General features: G+C 45.9%; 2 protein-coding genes across 2 annotated transcripts in view; both read right to left on the reverse strand.

Annotated features, from left to right (window-relative positions):
- The window catches only part of Slc13a4 (solute carrier family 13 member 4), a 47,088-nt gene extending 39,552 nt beyond the window's left edge, over nt 1-7,536 (reverse strand). Inside the window, exons 1-2 of the mRNA XM_008823469.2 lie at nt 5,952-7,536; nt 2,639-2,767 (exon numbers count right to left, since the gene is read on the reverse strand). Of these exons, the coding sequence (XP_008821691.1) occupies nt 2,639-2,767; nt 5,952-6,050 (228 nt within the window). The 5' untranslated portion in view covers nt 6,051-7,536. The remainder of the gene's footprint in view (nt 1-2,638; nt 2,768-5,951) is intronic.
- A 3,146-nt stretch (nt 7,537-10,682) lies between these two features.
- Fam180a (family with sequence similarity 180 member A) overlaps nt 10,683-19,710 on the reverse strand; it is a 17,429-nt gene continuing 8,401 nt past the window's right edge. Inside the window, exons 2-3 of the mRNA XM_008823470.3 lie at nt 13,998-14,098; nt 10,683-11,844 (exon numbers count right to left, since the gene is read on the reverse strand). Of these exons, the coding sequence (XP_008821692.1) occupies nt 11,512-11,844; nt 13,998-14,098 (434 nt within the window). The 3' untranslated portion in view covers nt 10,683-11,511. The remainder of the gene's footprint in view (nt 11,845-13,997; nt 14,099-19,710) is intronic.

Genomic DNA, 19,710 nt, shown 5'->3' on the forward strand with positions numbered 1-19,710 from the left:
GGGCAGATGCAAGGGTGGCACTGGAGTATGCGCAGGCCATGAAACACTACAAGTCCTGGAGGGGCTAAGACTTAGAGGCGAGAATACATGTCTACTAAAAGCTTATGGCTGGTATGTACTGTTTAAAAGATGAGAACAGTAGGCTTAGAGGGAAAGGAATGATTCTCAGCTGAGGTCTTTGGAAGCACTTACCAGAGTGTAACTAAGTAGGATTTTAAAAGTTGAAAAAATTGGAAGTAACTTTCTAAGATGATTAAGTCTCACAAGGAATGACCAAACATGAGTTAGGAATAAGACATGTGGGTGATTTAGGGGCTTCTGAGGAGTGTCAGCCTAGCTGTCCCTTGTGAGCCACGGTCCACATTGGTGTAGGTGGATGGTAAATGTTTGCTCTGCAGTTATCTGGCTTACAAAGGGCTATTACCCACCCAGGTCCTCTACCTTATGGGCATTTTCTTTTAATCTGAGCTAAGTTCAGCTAAACACTATATTTGGACTAAACTGCCACCTGTAGCCCAACTGCTAAAACTGGTCAGAGCCACTTAGACAGATGGATTTTTCCTCAAATGATAAAATCGCCCTCTCATCCCCACTGCCAGAAGCAGCAACACCAAATCATTCATGAAGGTTGTTCTTCTGGAGTTAACAGCATCCTCCACAAACCATGGCCTTTTCCATAGACTCTTCCTACAGGCTGACTTTCCTGGCTATGCAAAGGGGGCAGGCCTTGGATAGCTGTTGCCTGGCAACATCTCCACTCCCTTGGAGAAATGGAGACACCATGTACTGTAGGTAAGGTACACTGTTGGCTTGTGGGCTGCCTGTGGAGAAATATGAAGATTAAGTCTCTTAATGAATAGTTACCTCACTTTAGAATGTTAACTTTGCATCCAGGTCTCTCTAAACCTCTTCGTCTTCTTTTAGACTAGCTTCTAGAGTACCTCCAACAGCATGAAACTTTACTTCCCTCCTTTACCCTCCAACCTTAACTGCTTCCCCTATGAGGTCCTGAGTCCACAATTTTAAGGAGAAATATGCAGAATACCTTTGTACACTTTTCTTAAGAAAAGTTATCTTTAATGTTGATTTTTCTTTTAGGCATGCACAAGAAACCCATTCTACCCTTTTTTCCTTTCCATCAAAGAAGGAAAAACGTCAGAATGACTGCCTCACAGACTGGTTTTTGTATGCTTCCTCCCTCGATGTCTGTGTTACCCACATCTCTAGGGACAAAAACACTGCTCACAGTTTGGGGATCCTCTCCTTTTTTTTTTAGAGAAGCTTGTGGATATGGCTACTCATAGGAAAAAAAGAAAATGAAATCTAAAGCAAAACAACAAAAACTGGTCAGTCAAGTTCATCCTACCGAAATAGAAGCCATTCACTTGGGACCGAGCACAACTATCAAGGGATAACCTAATTCTGTCTTTGTACTTTCAAAAAAGTTCTGCTGTCCATGGTTAAGGCATTCTGTAGACCCAGCTTCATTCTTCCTCAAATCACAAAGACAGAGATACCCACAATTCTTAGCAATAACTCTGTGGATTGATAACACCATAAAGCTATATAATACTTTAGAAATGCTATTGTTTGGCTGTGAAATCTAATAGGTGCAGTTTTTCCACCTTCTACTGTACAATTCGGGGTACGTTTCTTAACCCTCCAAGCTTCTTTCCTCAGGTGCAGAATGGAGACAACAATACTCAGTTTTGTACAGATCTTGAGAGTTCTGCATTAAATAATGAATGCAGGACCTCTGGCATAGTGCCTGATTCTTAGTGGGATTCAACCATCTGTTCCCTGTTCATCTGTGTCTGCCTTACCTCGTACCTACCTCTACTTTGTGGTCTTCTTCATCAGACACCCTACACAAAGACCATGGGCCCTAGTGGAACCAAATGAAGTAGGTTTGCTATTTACCTTGTTCCCATCCTGGAAGTTTTTTTTTTTTTTTTTTTTTTTTTTTTTCTTCCCTGTGGTAGGCCTAAGTATTTGCCCTGAAGTTTGCCACAACGTGGGCTTGGTATTTACAATTTCAGTTTGAGCTTTGGCAAATGCCACAGAAGGTAAACAAAGAGGGTGGGCTGCAGGCAGAGAGTGGTCAGAGAGATCATGTGGTGATCTGGAGTTGGGAAGGAAGGAGCAGAAATATGTGGTTTTGCTTTAGAGGGGTAGAAGAAAGAAGCCAGACTGTAGGGAAGAATAGAAAAACTCTGTCAACAAACACTGATTGGGTATCTCCTTCATACGGGCTCAGCTGTATTAGGAGAAACCTAAGAGAGGAGCCTTACTTCCTGCCTCTGTGTGAGTCTAAAGAACATATACGACCCTGAAAAAGATAAACTACAGTCTCCTTATAGGTACCAATCACACAGAATGAGAAATTGGCTGTGTTTGCTCAAGGAAGGCTTCCTGAAAGAGGCAAGTTTTGAGCACTTTGAAGGAGCCAAGGGCCAAGGGCAGAAGGGGAAGAACTGAAGGTCTGGAATAGCAAATGCAAAGCTAGTACTCAGGAGTTTTTCCTGTGGGTAAGAAAAGCCCCTCCCCAGCAAGTACTTATGACTCTCCTGTCATCCGGAGTCCTGTTTTGCTGGCTCAGAAGGACCTGAGTGAAGGGCTGGGTCATAAGTAGTCTAACCTCACTGGAACGGAGAACTCCGAAGAATGGGTAGAGGAAGGCAGGCACGAGGGCTGCAGCTCCAAGAGGCACCGCCTCGGACACCCAGTATACAGCTGTCACAATCAACACGTAAGCGCATGCAGCCTCCTGGAAGGGGAGGAAAGAAGTGGTTAGTCACTGGGACAGTCACTGTCACTGAGACTCAGAATAAAACTCAGGGACAAGGCGCTTGGACCCCACATGGACACTAGGATACAATCCTGGGAGATGCTACACTGGAACTGGTAGACAAGTAAAGCACCCATCGTTTGTGGGTGAAGATAAAGCTCCTTGGAAGGACCCAGGCTTTGTGTGTGGTCTATACATGTAGCAATGTGGCCACTGGCCTTTGATAAAGTTCCATGCTCTCGTGGAGGGTGAAGCTGTGGAGGGTGACTATTGAATTTAACTGCAGTATCCAGGGCCACGTTCATGAACTATGGAGGTAGAGTTCAAGCTTTAACAGGGGCTATGATACAACATATTGGGGTCAAGTTGATCAGATATTGGGGTAGCTGAAGATGGATCAGTGTGTGTGTGATTGGTTCACATATGTGCTCTGAGGTCAGCCACCCTAACTTTAGTCAAAGTCTGCAAAGTATGAAAATATGGGGCATTTGGAGTGTGCTCCACTGAAAGGAAGACTTTTGATAAGAAGTGAGGTTTAGAAATAATCCACAAAGTGTCTTCCAAACTGTGATCTCATAGCCCTGTTCTCATTTGATTTACGTACTGCCTTTACATTTAAAAGATCATGTGAAATATAGGTATGCTTCACTGTCTTAAAAATGAATAAATAAAGTTAAATCCTCTTGCTTAAGAGTATTTACCAAAACAATTTGATAGAGTAGTAATTTTTTTTTTTTTTTTTGGACAGAGTCGTGTTGCTCTTCCAGGTTGATTTCAAATTCATGGGCTGAAGTGATCCTCCTGCCTCTGCAGTGCTTGGGACTACAGGCCTGCACTACCACGCTGGACTTAGAAGACATTAATCCAATGAATTGTTGAGCAAGAAGTGATGACTGCTTTCCCCTTCATTCCTCAGCCTCAGATTGTAGCACTGACTAGCACTGAGTTGGAAAGCTCTTCCCCGAGGGCCTCTTTGAAAACTTAGAAAGGAGATGAAGGGAGATGGTGGGGACTGTAGAGGGACAGGCAGCAGTCCCTGGAACTAGAGTTACATTCTGGACAAAGAAGAACACATTCAATATTCCTCAGCCTTGGCTCTGATGACACAAAGAACAGGATTACTCATTGTTTTGGGGTTGTGCTGTGTGGCACACAATGTCTAGCAGCATCTTTTGTCTCTTTCCACTTAGCTATCAGTAGCATCTCCCCAGTTGTAATAACCCAAATCGGGGCTCAGTGTCCTTGGAGACCACACCTCCTGCCCGGTGCCATGGAAACATCTTTATGGCTTACTCTTGGAGGTGGGCCCTGTCCAAGATCTTCATAATGGTAACATTCTAAGCTGTGGGACACAGAGGGCCACTGTATAGGAAATCCAAGTCAGCTGTGACTTCCTCAATTTTTATATCACTCTAAACCATCAGGGCATAGAGCTGACCTGGCTCTTGTCTGCCTGCCGCTCAAGGAAACTTAGAGATCTTGGATCTTGTTTGATTTCAAACTCCTCCAATTCTTACATAAAAGTCACAAAAGTTTCTTGGGATCAGTGGGGAGCAGCAGGAGCCATTATCTGGCTGTGTCAGAAGGACCTTGCTCCTTCCACTGGATAGTTGTGGATTTGAGTAGGTTGGGGTTTTGGAAGTGGAAACTGAGCCCCTGTTGTAGCTGCCTCTGAGATTTCCTCTATGGACAAAAAGATCAGAGAGAAGATAAAACTTTTAAAAAGGTAGCAACAATAGAGTTGCTACCTTTAGGAACAGAATCCAGTTTAAAGAAATGCCCTCATTGTTGTAGACATAAAGGTCCCCCTAACGAGTCAATGCTTTAGCTCATCTTCCTTTTCATGTGTAAGAGACAGAATGAGGTTAATTCCAGGTTAAGATGTAAGTGCTGAATGTCTGTCCCTCATTTGGAAGACCCTTATTCTGGTTACTTTACAGGGCCTCAAGTTAAGTGGTGAAAGGAGAAAGAGATTTTTTTTCTACCAAGCACCTTTTGATTTGAATCAGGAGGACTTGGCTGAGATAAGCTTTTCAGTTGTAAATATCCTAAGAATTGGAATGGGTTACTGTTCCAGCTGTCTGTGGCAGTATTAAGAAAAAATGATTAAGCAGAGTGTGCTAATCACTGCCTGCTAATCCCAGCCCAGAGTTAGTTGGTGCCTCACTGGCTTACTGAAGTATTTATTTTACTAAAGAGTTAAATCGGTTTGTATTTAACAAGCCCATGCTAATCCCTTTGGTTTAACTTTTTAACTTAATCTTGGTTACCCAGTCCCTTAGGGATCAGTGTGGGAGATGTTCTTTTCTTCCCACAACTGTCGTTAACCTGTCTTAGCTTATTTTTCCTGATGTTTCAAATGCCAGCTGGGGAAGCTGTACAGGCCCAGACAGGTGAGGAGAGAGAGGAGCAGAAGGGAGACAGTGAAGGTCCAAGAGGCCAGCTGAGTACGAACAAAACTACAATCTCGCTTAAAAATTAGCCATGGGCCGGAGTTTGGGGACTTTCATTTCTTTTTTATGGTTGCTTTAGGCCTGTCTTTCAAGACCAGAGAACAAAACACAGGGGATGCAGGTAGTCCAAAGGTCAGATACATGGGATCAGGACAAAAGACCAAGTTCTGCTTCCAACCTAAACTCCACTTCCTGCAAGTTTTCAGGAAAGGTTAGGGATAGCCATTTTCACATTCTGATCGTAAGCACCCACCATGACCCAACCACAGACCATGGATAGGCGATGCCCTCCCACCTCCACCATTTTCTGGGTTGATACTGGAGGGTTCTCTGAATTTCTAGTTACTGTCAGATAAAGATAGCCACAGGTTGACAAAGAAGGGCTCACCAACATGACCTTTCTGTCAGTTGAACGGCAGCTCCTGTGCTTTTTTTTGCAATAGACCCAGTCGTTTCAGCCATGGTCCACGATTCTATTCTGGCCTGGCTGAGGGCCAGATTGGGGGACCTGCACTGAGATGGAGGGATGGAAATGACCTTGTTAAGGAAGGAGGCATTTTGGTCTCTTCCAGAAAAAGGTATCCGTTTCATCCAACTCACAAAGAAGTAGTTTTGAGTGCACCATAAGCACACCACTCCCTCCGGGGCTCCCTTCTTTGCTCTTCCATTCCCACTGATGCCCGGGCCCTGGGGGACAGGTTGCTACTTACGCTGCTGGGATAGAGGATGGGCAGAGGCAGCAGCAGCAGCGGGACGCAGATGACCAGCAGCAGTTTTCTTGCTCCGAGAAGACCTTGCAGCAAGCCCATGGTGGCCCTGTCTCGCGTCCTCTGTCCGGTTCACCTCTGTTCCACGCTATACTCCGCTCTCTGTCCAGGAAGACTTCTCACACCTTTCCTGGCTCCCTAGAGTCAGTCCTCTTTGGTTTTGGGAGCAGAAGAGCGGGGAGATTGTACCCAGTTTCCACAGAAGGCCGGGCTTCTTGCCTTCTGCCTTAGGTGGGATTGAGCAGTGTAGTGTTATGGCCATCGAAAAGCAGCTGGGAAAGGGTCATACACCGGGGTCGGTGGTAACTCTCTCTTAATGAGAGAGTAGCTTCATTTTAGGCGGCAGCAAAAGCCCTTGCAAGCAGTTAAAGTCATGTGCTTGCAACTACTGCTCAGCCTTGAAAAATCATTTAAAGCTTAAAAAAAAAAAAAAAAGAAGAAGAAAAAAAGAACTGTCACTTTTCTTGCCACTGGTGACCTGTTTGGGGGTAGCTGCTGGCTAACTGTTGGCAAAATCTGGTAATCCTTTCCCTTAAAACAAGTGCCTGTGTTTGGCACATTCAGACCTCAGACTGAGGTGGGAATGCGCCCTTCTGAGGACCTGACAGCTTAATTCCATTCAGATTTCTTACTTTCAAATTGGGTTCCTACTTATAATTTGCCTGAAGGCTAGATTTCCAAAGCAGGGGGAAAATCCCCAAGACATTCCCTTTTGTTACAGGACAAACACTTGCTGGAGGCCCACCTTTAAATTTCATCCACCAATGGGAAGCAGGGGCAGACTCAGTAGCTCCGCCCATTTCTCAAAGCCAATCAGCGAGATGAGAAGAATGAGCCAATATCACTTCTGAGAGAAGTTCTTGATTGGCCACAGCAGGGGCCTGCTGATTTGGCAGAACCCAGGCAACGTGCAAAGCTTGTTTTTCCATTTCTCAAGCATCCTAGGGGTTGGATGTTGGTCAGCATCCTCAGCATAATCCCAGCTCCCCAGGCACTGCCGTGTTATTCCCAAGACTGGGACACAGCTTTCCTGGGGGAGTCACTTGCTGACCACCTCAGGAAGATGACACATCTGGTGGCTAGGAGAATATGCACATTAATTCTGGGGAAATGTGTCCCAGAGTGAACAGTATGAAGCCTTTCAGACTCCTTGTGGGCAAAGATTGTTTCTTGGACACCTGGGGGATACAAGGGTCTGAGCTGATAGGAAATATGAGCCCGGAAGAAAGACCCTGGAGCTCTTGGGAAGAAGGGAAAGGCAGACTGCCTCTCTGGAAAAGTCTAGATGCCAGTTGCAGTGGGTGTGCAAATGCTCCTCTCTGAGGTTCTTACCAAGGAGGAAGCAGAAGACCTTCTTTGATGGGTACTCAGGGAAGAGGTCAAGGGCAGGGAAGAAGTTGATGGGGACAGGGCCTCATAAATGGTCAGACCTGTTTACATATTGGGAGAAATGGTTAGTTTCTTAGAAGGGACATGTGGATTTGGAGTGTAAAAAATAAAAGAAAAGAGAGAGAGAGAGAGAGAGAGAGAGAGAGAGAGAGAGAGAGAGAGAGAGAGAGAACCTCAACCTTCTCTAAGTGGTGGTCCTTGGCCAGATCACCTTGACTTGGGAGGTGCCCGGTAGAACTAGGGCTTGTGACTTATGTTCTTTTGAATTCACAGAACTGGAGGAATAGCAGCTTGCAAGGGCTACAGCAATAACTCTTTGAAATGATCCGTAGGCTAAAAGTAAAGTGACCCCACAAAACCAGTTCTCCTTGATTTTTTAAGGCAGGTGAAACTATGAACAGATCTTTGAAGTCTTCTTGCCATAGTAAGGTGAATCATCTCTACCTGCATGTCAAAGGCGGGTGCTGGATTTACTACATCCTGGCTTCATTGTTGCGATGATGTGGAAACTCAGAAGAAGTGAGACAACATGTGTAATGTTTTGGTTATAAATACGGGAGAGACTGCGTAAGAATAGACAGCTTTGGAAATCAGCATTTCCTGTCAAACCCAGGAGCCACTTCAAATTCCCTGGTGAGATAACAAAGATTCCAGCCACTTTAGTAATGTGATTGTGCCATTTTTTATTATAGCATAGGTAAAATTTGTTAGATAAAATTTTGCAAGGCAAATGGCAGTGTAGGGCCAGTAGCTCTTCTGTCCTTTTTCACGTAAAGCAAACACTTTTGAGACTCTAGTGCTGATGAGTGTAAGAGATTCCACGTGTACACCTCTCTGAAGTAGTCAAACTCTAGTTTTTAAAAAGTTTTTTGTATTTTTGAGACAGAGTCTCACTTGGTAGCCCAGGATAGCCTGGAACTCACTATGTAGCCCAGGCTGACCTCTAACTCATGGTGATTCCCCTGTAGCAGTCTCCTGAGTGCTGAGAGTTATAGGTGTGGTATGAGCCATTACATGGTGCTAAAGTAGTCAAGCCTATGTTACCAAGGCGAGGGCTGAAGGGGAAAACAGGAGTTGTTCAAAGGCCATAGAATTTCAGTTTGTCAAGATGCCAAAGTTTTACAGATCTGTCCCACAGCAATGGACAGGACTGTGGGTGTGACTCAGTGGGAGAGGGCTTGGCTTGCAGACTGGGGGGCTTTGGGTTTGAGCCCCAGCAAGCACTGTGAAGATAGTTAACATGACTGGACTGGGTGCCTCAATCCAGTTAAGATGGCAAGCTTTATGTTACAAGTGTTCTGTAACCACAATAAAAGCTTCCAGAGTTTTTAGATCGTGACAGTTTCACAGCACTGTAGAAACAACAGAAATGGTTCTGTAAGTCACAGGCAAGTCTCCCCTGCAGACTGCATACCCCCAAAAGATTCTGTGAGCAAATATGAAATGAGGCCCAGCCACGATTGCTGTGTGCAGAGTGGGGTACTAATGAGGAGAAAAAGGAGAATCTGTTTCTAACCTGTCTCCTGTGTTGTTCACTGAGCAGAGTGGGGTTTTTTTTTGAGGGGGTGGCAGTGGACATAATAATTGACTTATGTTTCAATGAAGTTATAGTTCTAAAACTTTTTGTGAGTAAAAAATTAATCTGTCTTCAGACTACAGTAGTGTTTAAGACTCTAGTTACTTTGAAAATGAAGTCTTTGTCTATCTTTTAAAAGATCACGTTGGGGTTGGAGAGATGGCTCAGTGCTCAAGAGCACTGGCTCTTCTTGCAGAGGACTGCAGCACCCACGTGGTGGTTAACAACCACCCGTAACTCCAGTTCCAGGGGATCCGACGTCCTCTTCTGGATGCTGCAGGCTTTGCATGACACAGGTGAACTTACATACATGCAAGCAAAGCACTCATATACAAAAAATAAAAATAAATCTTAAAAAATAAGGACATGTCCTTCTTTCTTTGTAATCTTTTCAGTCATGGATTGTCAAATAAATTCAGGCCCTAATATATGAATATAGAGTGTGTTTAATGCTTTTGGTTCTGAATGAATGAATTACCACTGTTCCGTATGCTGCTGGCCTAGATGTTCCTCCTCACACATCCTCAACCCCAAGTGGCCTCTGTTGCCTCATGGTGGGCAGGGGATCCACAGGCAGATCTCCCATGAGTCCAAGTACTAGGAAGTGCAGATGTGTTCTGAAGAGGGTGGTGTCTTAGGATAAAGTACAGGACTGGCTCTGAGGGCTTTGCACAGTATCTAGGAACTGAGGCAGTGCTGGATCCCCTTTTCACTCCACGTCCAGGAAAATACACAGAGTGAAGGTCGGCCATGGGCCCAGCTCTACAAAACCCATGCTGACTTTTATTCTAGCCAAAAGAAATGAAGGAAATCGCATAGGTAGGATGGGAGATGGGATGGGGGAACAGAAGAAGGAGAGAGAGAGAGAGAGAGAGAGAGAGAGAGAGAGAGAGAGAGAGAGAGAGAGAGAGAATTGAATCAGCAACATCAGAATCTGGGTAAACAATTGGAGTGAGAAAGAGTCAGACTGAGGATTACTACTCTTCTGAGCAAGATGATTTGAGGGCAACACACACCAAGCTTACTCTAGTGAGAAATGCCTTTTTCTGTGTCCTGGTACTTCTGCAGAGAGACCAAGCAGTTAGTGCAGACAGACAAAGTTTGCTTTGCTGGAAGACTTTGAGAAAGTCCACACTTGGCATATTTAAGGGGTGATTATGAAGCATCCTTTCTAGAATGTAGTCCAGTGGATTCCCTTCACTCAAAGATCAGACTTCCTGCCATTTTACCTCCCAGCTGTGAGTCTAGGAGGGGACGTCAGAGAGATCTTTGCCCTGGGGTGGAGGCTTACAGAACACAGGTACTTTGCTTCTAGTGCTCAGACCTCTCTAGCACAGGATGTTAAGCCTGGCTTGTTTCAGCCTATGGCAGCTTGACAGCTGTCAGGGGCAAGTTGTACTGGTAACAGTGAAAAATGCATTCTAACAGTCTGGATGTGAAGAGGCAGTGGAGAACCCACAACCCCACAGAGAACTGGCAGGCTTGGCTCTTGTGTGTGAACATGGAGAGGGGCCCCCAACCATTCAGCAGACCCCTCAGACACAGAGCCCTTCCTATATTACCTCAAGTTGCTGGATGACTACAGTGATTTCATAAATAGAAGGAATCTAAGAGTTATCCACCTTCTTCATTAGAATATTCTGAAATAATTTAGATCTCAATAAGGGCTTAAGGCATTTCACATATACCATTTAATATTAATTGGTAAGTAATATAAATAATGAATAGATAACAAAACATTTTTACAATGAAAAATTCAGCATTTTAAAAGGTCAAACAATCCATCATGTGAAATTGGTTTTTATTTGAAACACCTGAGTCTCTGATGATGCTACGGAATTTTAGTGCTAGGACAGACAGGTATGGCCGTGCCACCTCCTTCACCAGAAGGATGCTCTCTGCCTTAGCGTGGTTTCTATGTTCGAATGACAGGGTGTAGATGAACTGGGGGCACTCCTGTGGGCCCTTTTCTGCTTCTCTGTCTCAGTATAACTTAAAAAATGATGAGTCAAGACATGGAGGTCACCACATTGCTGATTTTCCAACCAATTCCTCTTGTTGGCTTTGGGGAAAGTCAAGCATATCCTTGGCTAATAGCATGTTTACTGGACTATAACTCTGCGTTCTTTATATTTACTATAGAACCTCTGGGAAAATGTCCATTCAACTAGGTCCCTTAGAACCAAAGGAATCTGTCCCTTGTCTTCCTGCCAAACCCAGACTCTGCCCTCAGTGCTCACTCTGGGGGATGTGGAAGTATATCTTGGGTTTCTACATGTCACCAGGTAAACCATGACGTCTCTGGAAGTATTGTAGAAGGCTTTAGCCTTCTTCAAGCTCATGGCATGGATCAGATATGTCTGTCAAGAAGCAAACAAGAGGCAAAGAATATTGGGATGAGTCATTTATCTTTGCTACTCCTTGTAGGCAGTACATGCCTCTTGATTGATGGGTCTCTATAAATGGAATAGAGGATGAAGCTTCTGGAAGGCTGTGTATGCTAGTCTCTGCTTCAAGGTCCTGGTATGGTCCAGTTTCTCAGGAACCCGAAGACCGCATCAAGTCATGTCTCAGGGCCTGGAAGAGGCTGATGAGAGACTGGGCCCAGATGTCCTTCTGATACCCTTGGGACAGGGCTGTGCGGTAGGCTGTATAGGCCAGGGTCAGTGCTGTCCTTTCAAAGTCTTCTTTCTTGAGGATTCCAGGGTGGCTGGCTAGGTTGGCACTCAGCCGGCGGATGTCTGGGAGGCGCTTCGGGATCACGTCATTGCAGACAGAGCGGAAGTTCAAGGCCTTCCGCAAGGAGGTCAGCTCCTCATCCTTGATGGAGATCTTCAGGTCAGGGCTGATCTCAAGTTCAGCTAGCAGGAACTGTGAAGAAAGATGGGGTATGGAAAGACATGAAGCCAGGCATTGTTGAGGACACAGTGACATCACTATCCACATTTGCACTTAGGGAGACAGCTGTGGAAAGAGCTTAGAATCCAAGGGACGCTTTCCAGCTCTGACCTTTCTACTCACTATGTAACCTTGGACAAAATACTTCTCTGGGCTTCACTTTCCTTCTGTGTCAAATAACTAGTTATGGCATCTCCTTCAGACAGAATATGTTAGAAGTACTTAGGACAAACGTGGGCAAATGTAGCCCAGTGCCTGGTACCAGCCACAAAGCCACAATTTAAGTGACCAGTTATTCTTTCTAGTCCCAGATTTTTCCTTCTTTTCTTTCTCCCTCTTACCCACCAACGATCTTCTAAAGCTTAAACTGATCATTCCAGATAAACTTTTAACCAGAAATCAGGAATTTAAAAAACGTAGAGGGTTATGCTGAGGGTGGGAGTGGGAGGTGGGAGGTGGGGTGTTAGCAAGATACAGAGATCTGTCAGCTATCACTGACTTGCAGGACTAGGAGCTGGGTCTGTCATCTGTGTTCCCACCCAGTGCCAGGAGGAACCTCGTAAATACTCCTGGGATGGAAGGACCCCAGATACTAAGTGTCCCCATCCATCCACTTCATCCACCCTCCGCGATGCTGCCCGAAGCATCAATCTATTTTGTGACCCATTTTCAAGTCTTGTCAGAGGCTGTTCATCTGCCAGTGTACTGCCTAGGATGGAGTTTGAACTTGCCTCTCTGCCTCCACTGTGTGACTCTTTCAGGTCTCTCTCTCTTGCTCACTTGCTCTCCCTCCCTCCCTCCCTCCCTCCCTCTCCTCCCTCTCCCTCTTTCTTTCTCTCTCTTTCTTTCTTTTTCTCTCTCTCTCTTTCTTTCTTTCTCTTTCTTTCTTTCTTTCTTTCTTTCTTTCTTTCTTTCTTTCTTTCTTTCTTTCTTTCTTTCTCTTTCATTCTCTTTCTTTCTCTCCCTCTCTTTCTTTCTTTTTCTTCTTTCCTCCTTCCTTCCCTCCCTCTTTCCTCTTCTCTCTCTTCCTTCCCTCTCTCCCTCTTTCTCCTCTCTCTCTCTTTCTTTCTTTCTTTTTCTTCTTTTCTCCTTTCCTCCATCCTTCACTCCCTCTCCTCCCTCTCCCTCTTTCTTTCTCTCTTTCATTCTTTCCTTCTCTCTTTCTTTTTCTTTTTCTTCTTTCCTCCTCCCCTCCCTCCCTCCCTCCCTCCCTCCTTCCCTCCCTCCCTCCTTCCCTCCCTCTCTCCCCCCTCTTCTCTCTCTTCCTTCCCTCCCTCTTTCTCCTTCTCTCTCTCTTTCTTTCCCTCTTTCTTTTTGTGTCTTTTTGAGAGAGGGTCTCCCTGTAGCCCCAGCTGGCCTAGAGCTTGCTATGGAGACTAGAATGGCCTCTGTCTCATAGAGGATCTCTTTGCGCACCACCACGCCTGGCTGGTGTCTCTTTCTTAACAGATCTAAAGGTGTGAAAGATAGAAGAGAATTTGGGGGATCACAGGTCAACTTCATATAACAGTTAAGATTCAGGCCCAGAGAAAAATGGTGGATCTTGAAGGTTATGTGGCTGATGGACTGAAACTCAGACCAGTTAAGCTCCTACCACTGACCTGAACTAAATGGTTTCAGGAAGTTCAACCTGAAGTTTGGAGGAGTGGTGACTCAGCGAGGCAGGTGTAAGTGGCAGAGGAAGGGAGCCTATGGGGTAGTTCAGGCTTCTAGAAACCTAGCTGGGCCGGGGGAGGGGGGCTAGCCAGAGAACATCTCTCAGAGACATGGCTGTATGCAATTCCAATGTAGCTTTGCCTGGACATTACCGATGAGTCATGTTTTAATCTTTTGCTTGGGGCATCCCACCCCGTGCTTGGGTGTGGCAGTAGAGCTTGTGGCACATACCTCACTTCTCATTTTGAATGCTGTCATTTCTGTCAGGATACATGGGAAAGGAGAGAGAGTCCCAGCAATACTTTGTCATAGGCAGGATTCTCTGACCTCTAAGAATGAGTATAGACCATTCCCCGCCAAGCACAGGCTGCTCAAGTTCAGGGGCTCAGGAAGACCACGTCCCCTCCGAAAAAGATAGAGAAGGTTCAGGTGCTTGGGTGTCTTGGAGTCGTGGCTTGCCCTCTGCCTACCTCATACAGCAGTTCCACTTCCTCCAAGGAGGTCTGCAGGACTGGATTCAATGGCAGCGACAGGGATCTCTTTGGCCGATGGGCAGCAGGGAAGAGTATGGCTATAAGAGTCAAGAAGCGACCTGTCAGGCTGTCATGGACACTGGCCACCTCCCTCCACTCAACTTTTAGTGCATCCCTCACATGTGTCTTAAAAGTGGGTGGGCAGAGTGAGCCAAGGTGACAGACACCCTTGGTGTGTCCCTGAAAGCTCCCAGGCATCAGATCAACAGCTCATCAGAACCATCCAAGAAAGTTTTGAAAACTGTATTTGCCTGGGATGTGGTCGTACTAGGGAATTTAAATTAAAACAAAGCAGTTAAAGCAATACAGAAGCAAGCAGACAAACAAGACCTCCCCCCGCAAATCCCACAAACGACTCCCTAAAAATACTGTTGCCCAACAGTACTGCACAGCTAAGTACTTTTTTTTCAATTATGTATAGTTACTGGTATGTAGCTGTGATGCTATTCATCAGGGGACTGGACTTTGGTACTGCAGCCATCTGAAATAGAACTGCCAAGAATCTGAGCACAGATGACAGAATAAAAGAAGAGAGCTGCTACCAGACTCCGGCACTGGGCTCTAGGGGACCATGTGGCCATCCTCAGAGCTTCCCCCAGGCGCCAGCTGATTTAGCAATGTGTTTACTACACAGTTGATGCCTAGACAAAGATGTTGTTTCCCAAGGGCTGCATTTTGAAACTGCAGGAAGATGAATTGGTTCCTGGAGGTATACAGGACCATAAGGACTAGGAACTGCCTGAGGAGGAGTGAGGGAGCACAGGATGATCACAAAAAACCCCAGTTCTCCAGAGCCATATCAGGCTAGGAGCAAACAGGCCCTACCACCTGCTTAGCCCCTTCATGCAGAAGGCACTGGTTAGAAATGACTGACAAGCCTGTGAGTAAGAAAGGGGGAACTTGATTGTGCTCGTCCAGAGAACCAGAGAAAGAACTGTCAAAACCAGATGACCGTGGCTGACAACTTCAGATGACTGAAGTTGTGCAAGTATCTTTTCCATAGCCACTGATGACCATTCTGCTAGTTGACCGTGGTCCCCTTGAGCTGTCAATAAAACATCAAATTATGTTCAATGCAATAAATTCTGTTCAATGTGCCAAAGAAGACAGAAGCAATATAAAGCACTTTAGAAATTTTCCATCAGAAATAACAAAATCATCTCAACCTAAAGGAACTTTCTTGAAAAGCCCACTGAAGATATCTCCTGCTTCCCATAAAAAGTGACTGGATGTACTTCTAATGAAATGTGGCCTTTGCAGTAGCTTGTTTGTGGCCCACTGTCATTAGTGCCTTAAGGGCGGGTGAATGTGGTTCTGTGCTTCTGCGTGCCCATTTGAGACTGGGAGAAGTCAACAGGGTTCTAACAGGTTGTGTATTTTGTTTCTATCTTCTCCTTAGCAGGAAATGAAACACGGGTACCTGCTGTAGATCAAAGTGTGAGCTATTCTTTTGTGTGTATGTGTATGGTGGGATGTTATGTGCATGTGTGTACACATGTGTGTATCAGTGCACTTGCCCACGGGGGCACAAGTAGAGGCCAGAGTTTGACATTGGTGTCTTCCTCAGTCTCTTCTTCACCTTATATTTTGGAGACAGGGTCTCTCACTGAACATGGAGCTCCCTGTTTTAGCTAGACTAGCTGGCCAGTGAGCCTGGGGCTTTCCTCCGACCACCTGTCTCTACCCCTCTCCCTCAGCTCTGGGGTTACAGGTACACACTGCTATGCCTGGTTTTAATGTGGGTACTGGTAATCTGAACTCAGGTCCTCATGCTTGGACAGCAAGCACTCTACCCTCTGGGCCACATCCCCAGCCTCATTTCCTTTTGAGGCTTTCTTTTATTCCTGTCATGAAAGGCTGGAGGAGACTTTGACTCAGAATAGGATTTGAGAGTGACTTCACTTCCAGAATTCTCCTTCCAGAGCATCTTTCTTTTAAAAAAATTATTTCTGAGTATGTGTGTGCACTTGCTTATTTGTATGTGCATCATGTGTGTGCAGTGACTGCAGAGGCCAGAAGAGGGTGCTGGATCCTCTGGAATTGGGAGTTGTAAGCTGTCTGATATGGGTGCTGGGAACCAAACCCAGGTCCTCTGCAAGGGAAGCAAGTACTCTTGACCACTGAGCCATGTCTCCAGCCCCAGAACATCTTTCTTATTGTGAAATTAAAAATATATACCCTCCAGCAGATGAAGGGGTAGGGAGGGGATGTCACAGGCCAGAGTTCTCTGTGCCCTAGGGTCTCCTGGGAAGTCACTGCAATATTCGACCTGGACTTTCTTCACTCAGCTCTTTCCCTGAAATTAGGGGGAATTCTAATTTCTCAGAATTGAGAAGAAAACACTCCCTTATTGAAAAATGAGCCCAGTGATGGACACTTTGTCATTCCTAAAATTCCCTTGTTCTCATACCGATAATGACACCATTTGGTGGTAAGTATGTGAGTGCATGTGTATGTGAGCGCATGTGGATACCAGAAGTTGATGTAGAGAATCATCCTTGATTGTTCTTTCACTTTATCCTTTGAGGCAGAGTCTTTCAATAACCCAGAACTCACCAATACAGCTAACTTCATTGGCAGCTAGAGCACAGGAGTCTTAAAGATGGGTCCTTCCTTTCCTTCCTTCTCCCATCCCCCACATTGGTCCACCCCCTGACATGCCTATTCTGTAGCTGCCTTGACTCTGTGCATTGGGCAGGGGCAGGGACATATCTGTCCCTTAGGCTGCTGGAGGGCTGCTGGCCTTAGGCTAACATCTCAGTGACTTCTCAATGGCTTAGATGTGACTCTCCAGGTGAGACCTGGAGATGGTAAGGTGGAGATGCCGGAGGTGGCACGTAAGAAATAGCACCAGATCCCCAGACAATGTCAAAACATGGAGGTGAAAAATTAACATGTGATCCCCCAGACACTCTTGTCTATAATGATGAAGGCTGATCCTATCAGAATGCCCATGGCCAAAACAAGGGCCAGCTGACTCTGAGCTGAACATGTACAAAGCTTGAAAAGAGACTGGCTCCCACATTGCTGGGTGACAACTTCTTTGCCCTGGGGAAACCTCTCCTGCCCAGTCCTCAGCCCATTTACCTCTCAGGCTTTCTGCATCCCTTCTGCAGGCTTCATGCCTTGCTATCTATCTCTCTGAAAAGAACTCTCAGGATAGCCAGATCCTGGTGTAGGAAATGAGTTTTCTGCTTCCTCTGCCTCAGCTCTGCATACTAAAAGACTCAGAGGGCAGGCTCAATAGGAAGGATTAAAAAAATGAAAGCAGATATTGAACAAAATGACAACCTTGAACACTCTTTAGCCTTTTCTTCCTTTTCCCTTCGGCCTCATTTCCCAAATTTATTGATGCCATTGCATGTTCTCTGGGAGCCATCAGTGAACTGCTTGATCAACAAAAGCTTGGTCAGAAGGGAGCCCTGGACCACTATTAGGTGTGACATCCTCTTCCCCCGCAAAGGGAAGGAAGAGGAGGGGAGCAAGTAGAGAGGGTACAAACTGCTGGAGAGTACCCCTGCACACCCCAGACCACTGAGTCTCAGACATAAACCCTGCTGGGAGGCTTCTCTCAGAGCCATGGGCTTTGTGCACCTTTTGCTAGACATAAAACTGAGCCTATTTGCTGGCTGACTTGATTTCTACCTAGTGTTCCACACTTAGTTCTTTCTCTAGGCATCTCTTTGGGATGTGAATATGCCCACGGGGGCCCCTTAGTGTGTCTGTCTTGGGGACTCATCAGTTCTTTTGCTTAAAAGTCTACTGTACAGGCTGACCTTGGGCAGGAGAACAGAGCTCATTCCCTTCTCCCTAGACAAATGAGCATCTATGACACACTGGACCAACCAGCAGAGAACAAGTGATTCACTTGCAAAGCATCGTGCTACGTGGACCTAGCTACTCCAGGAACTAGATCCAGAAATTCATGATTCATCTGTTACAGCAAGTCCTATATTCTGTTAAGAGACACCTCCGGGGGGAGGGGGGAGGGTGCTGGAGAGATGGTTCAGCAGTTAACAGCACTGACTGCCCTTGTAGAGGAACTCAGCCCTTGTAGAGGACCTGAGTTCGATTCCCAGGACCCACATGGCAGCTAACAACCGTCCACAACTCCAGCTCCAGGGGATCTGACGCCCTTTTCTGATCTCCATGGGCATTGTATGACATGGGTGCACTTACATACATGCAAGCAATACACTCATACATATAAAAGAAAAATAATAAGTAAAACACTAAAAAAGAGACACCTCTGGGCCTCAGACTGAAGCTGTTAAAGCACTGAGCTCACATATTAACAATAAGTCAGGAGCACCTACTGCGTGCCTATCAGTAGACTGTGTTTTCTGTGCACATACCAAGAGGCAAGTCTCTACTTCCCAGTTCAGAGATGAAGAAGCCTGGAGGTTAAGGCCTTTGCCCCAGGCCACCCAGTTTGCTTGAGATAGGACCAGGTAATGATCCAGATCCTGCAGACTCTGAAGCCCATTCTCACTGACAAAGCAGATAACTCTATCTTTTAAAAAATATTTATATTTATTTTATGTGTATGACTGTTTTGCCTGCATGTCTACCAGGTATGTGAAATCCTTTCAGTGGCCAGAAGAAGGCATTGGATCTCCTGATACTGGAGTTATAGACAGTTGTTAGCTGCCATGTGGGTGCTGGGAATCTAACTCGGATCGTCTGCAAGAGCAACCAATGCTCTTAACCACTGAGCCATTTCTCTGGCCATCTCTCTATCTTTCAATCTGCCCCAAGTCTGGGTGTCCTTCAGTCCTGAATAACCACAGGAGGGATCAGTGTAGTTAATGATGAATGAATGAACCAATGAATGAATGCATTTGGTATCAGATATGTCCTTAAATTAATCTCAGGTGACTGTTCCCCACTTTCAACTCCCTCCTCATGACAGTTGTCTCCCAGCTTCTCTTCTGTTCCTGCCTCATGAGCCACATTCTCCTCAGGTATGTGAAGCCTTGGTGAGGAGCAGCTCTAGTGGCTCAGCCTTCTGGTTCCTGCATCATTCTTTTCCTCTTCACCACTGGGTCTTCTATCGAAGCCGGAAAACACATTGCTGTGTCTTTCATCATAATAAGGCAACCCCTCACCCCGGGCGCCCTTCCCTCTCCCCTGCCTGGCAGGCTGCTTTCAGTCCTGCGTTCTTACCCCTCTCCTAGCCAAACTCGCTGCTTGCCAGATTTTTCAACTTTTATATTTATAGGCAGGCTTCTTTATGTCCTCTTCAAGTCTCCTTTGGAGCCTAACATCCTATCTCCCGCTCCCTCACACACCGATTCTTCACACAGCCCCCGACACACACGCGCGCACACATCTGCATCACCCCAGCCTTCTCTGTCTCCCTCGGTTACTTAGCCGTCATTGACTTTCTCTTTCTTCACCATCCCACATTCAACGAATCAGCAAATCTTGGTGGTGGTATCTTCCAAAGTGTGCTGGATAGCTTTAGTGTCAACTTGACACACCTGGGTTGAGGGAGCCTCAATCGGGGAATTGCCTCTATTGGACTGGCCTGTGGCCATGTCTGAAGGGCATCTTCTTGATGAGTGATGTGGGAGGGCCCAGCTCACTGTGGGTGGTACCACCCCTGGGCAGGTGGGCCTGTGTTGCATAAGAAAGCAGGCTGAGCAGG

The sequence above is a fragment of the Nannospalax galili genome, unplaced genomic scaffold (genome assembly GCF_000622305.1).
Source record: "Nannospalax galili isolate Female #2095 unplaced genomic scaffold, S.galili_v1.0 scaffold307, whole genome shotgun sequence".
NCBI lineage: Eukaryota > Metazoa > Chordata > Mammalia > Rodentia > Spalacidae > Nannospalax > Nannospalax galili.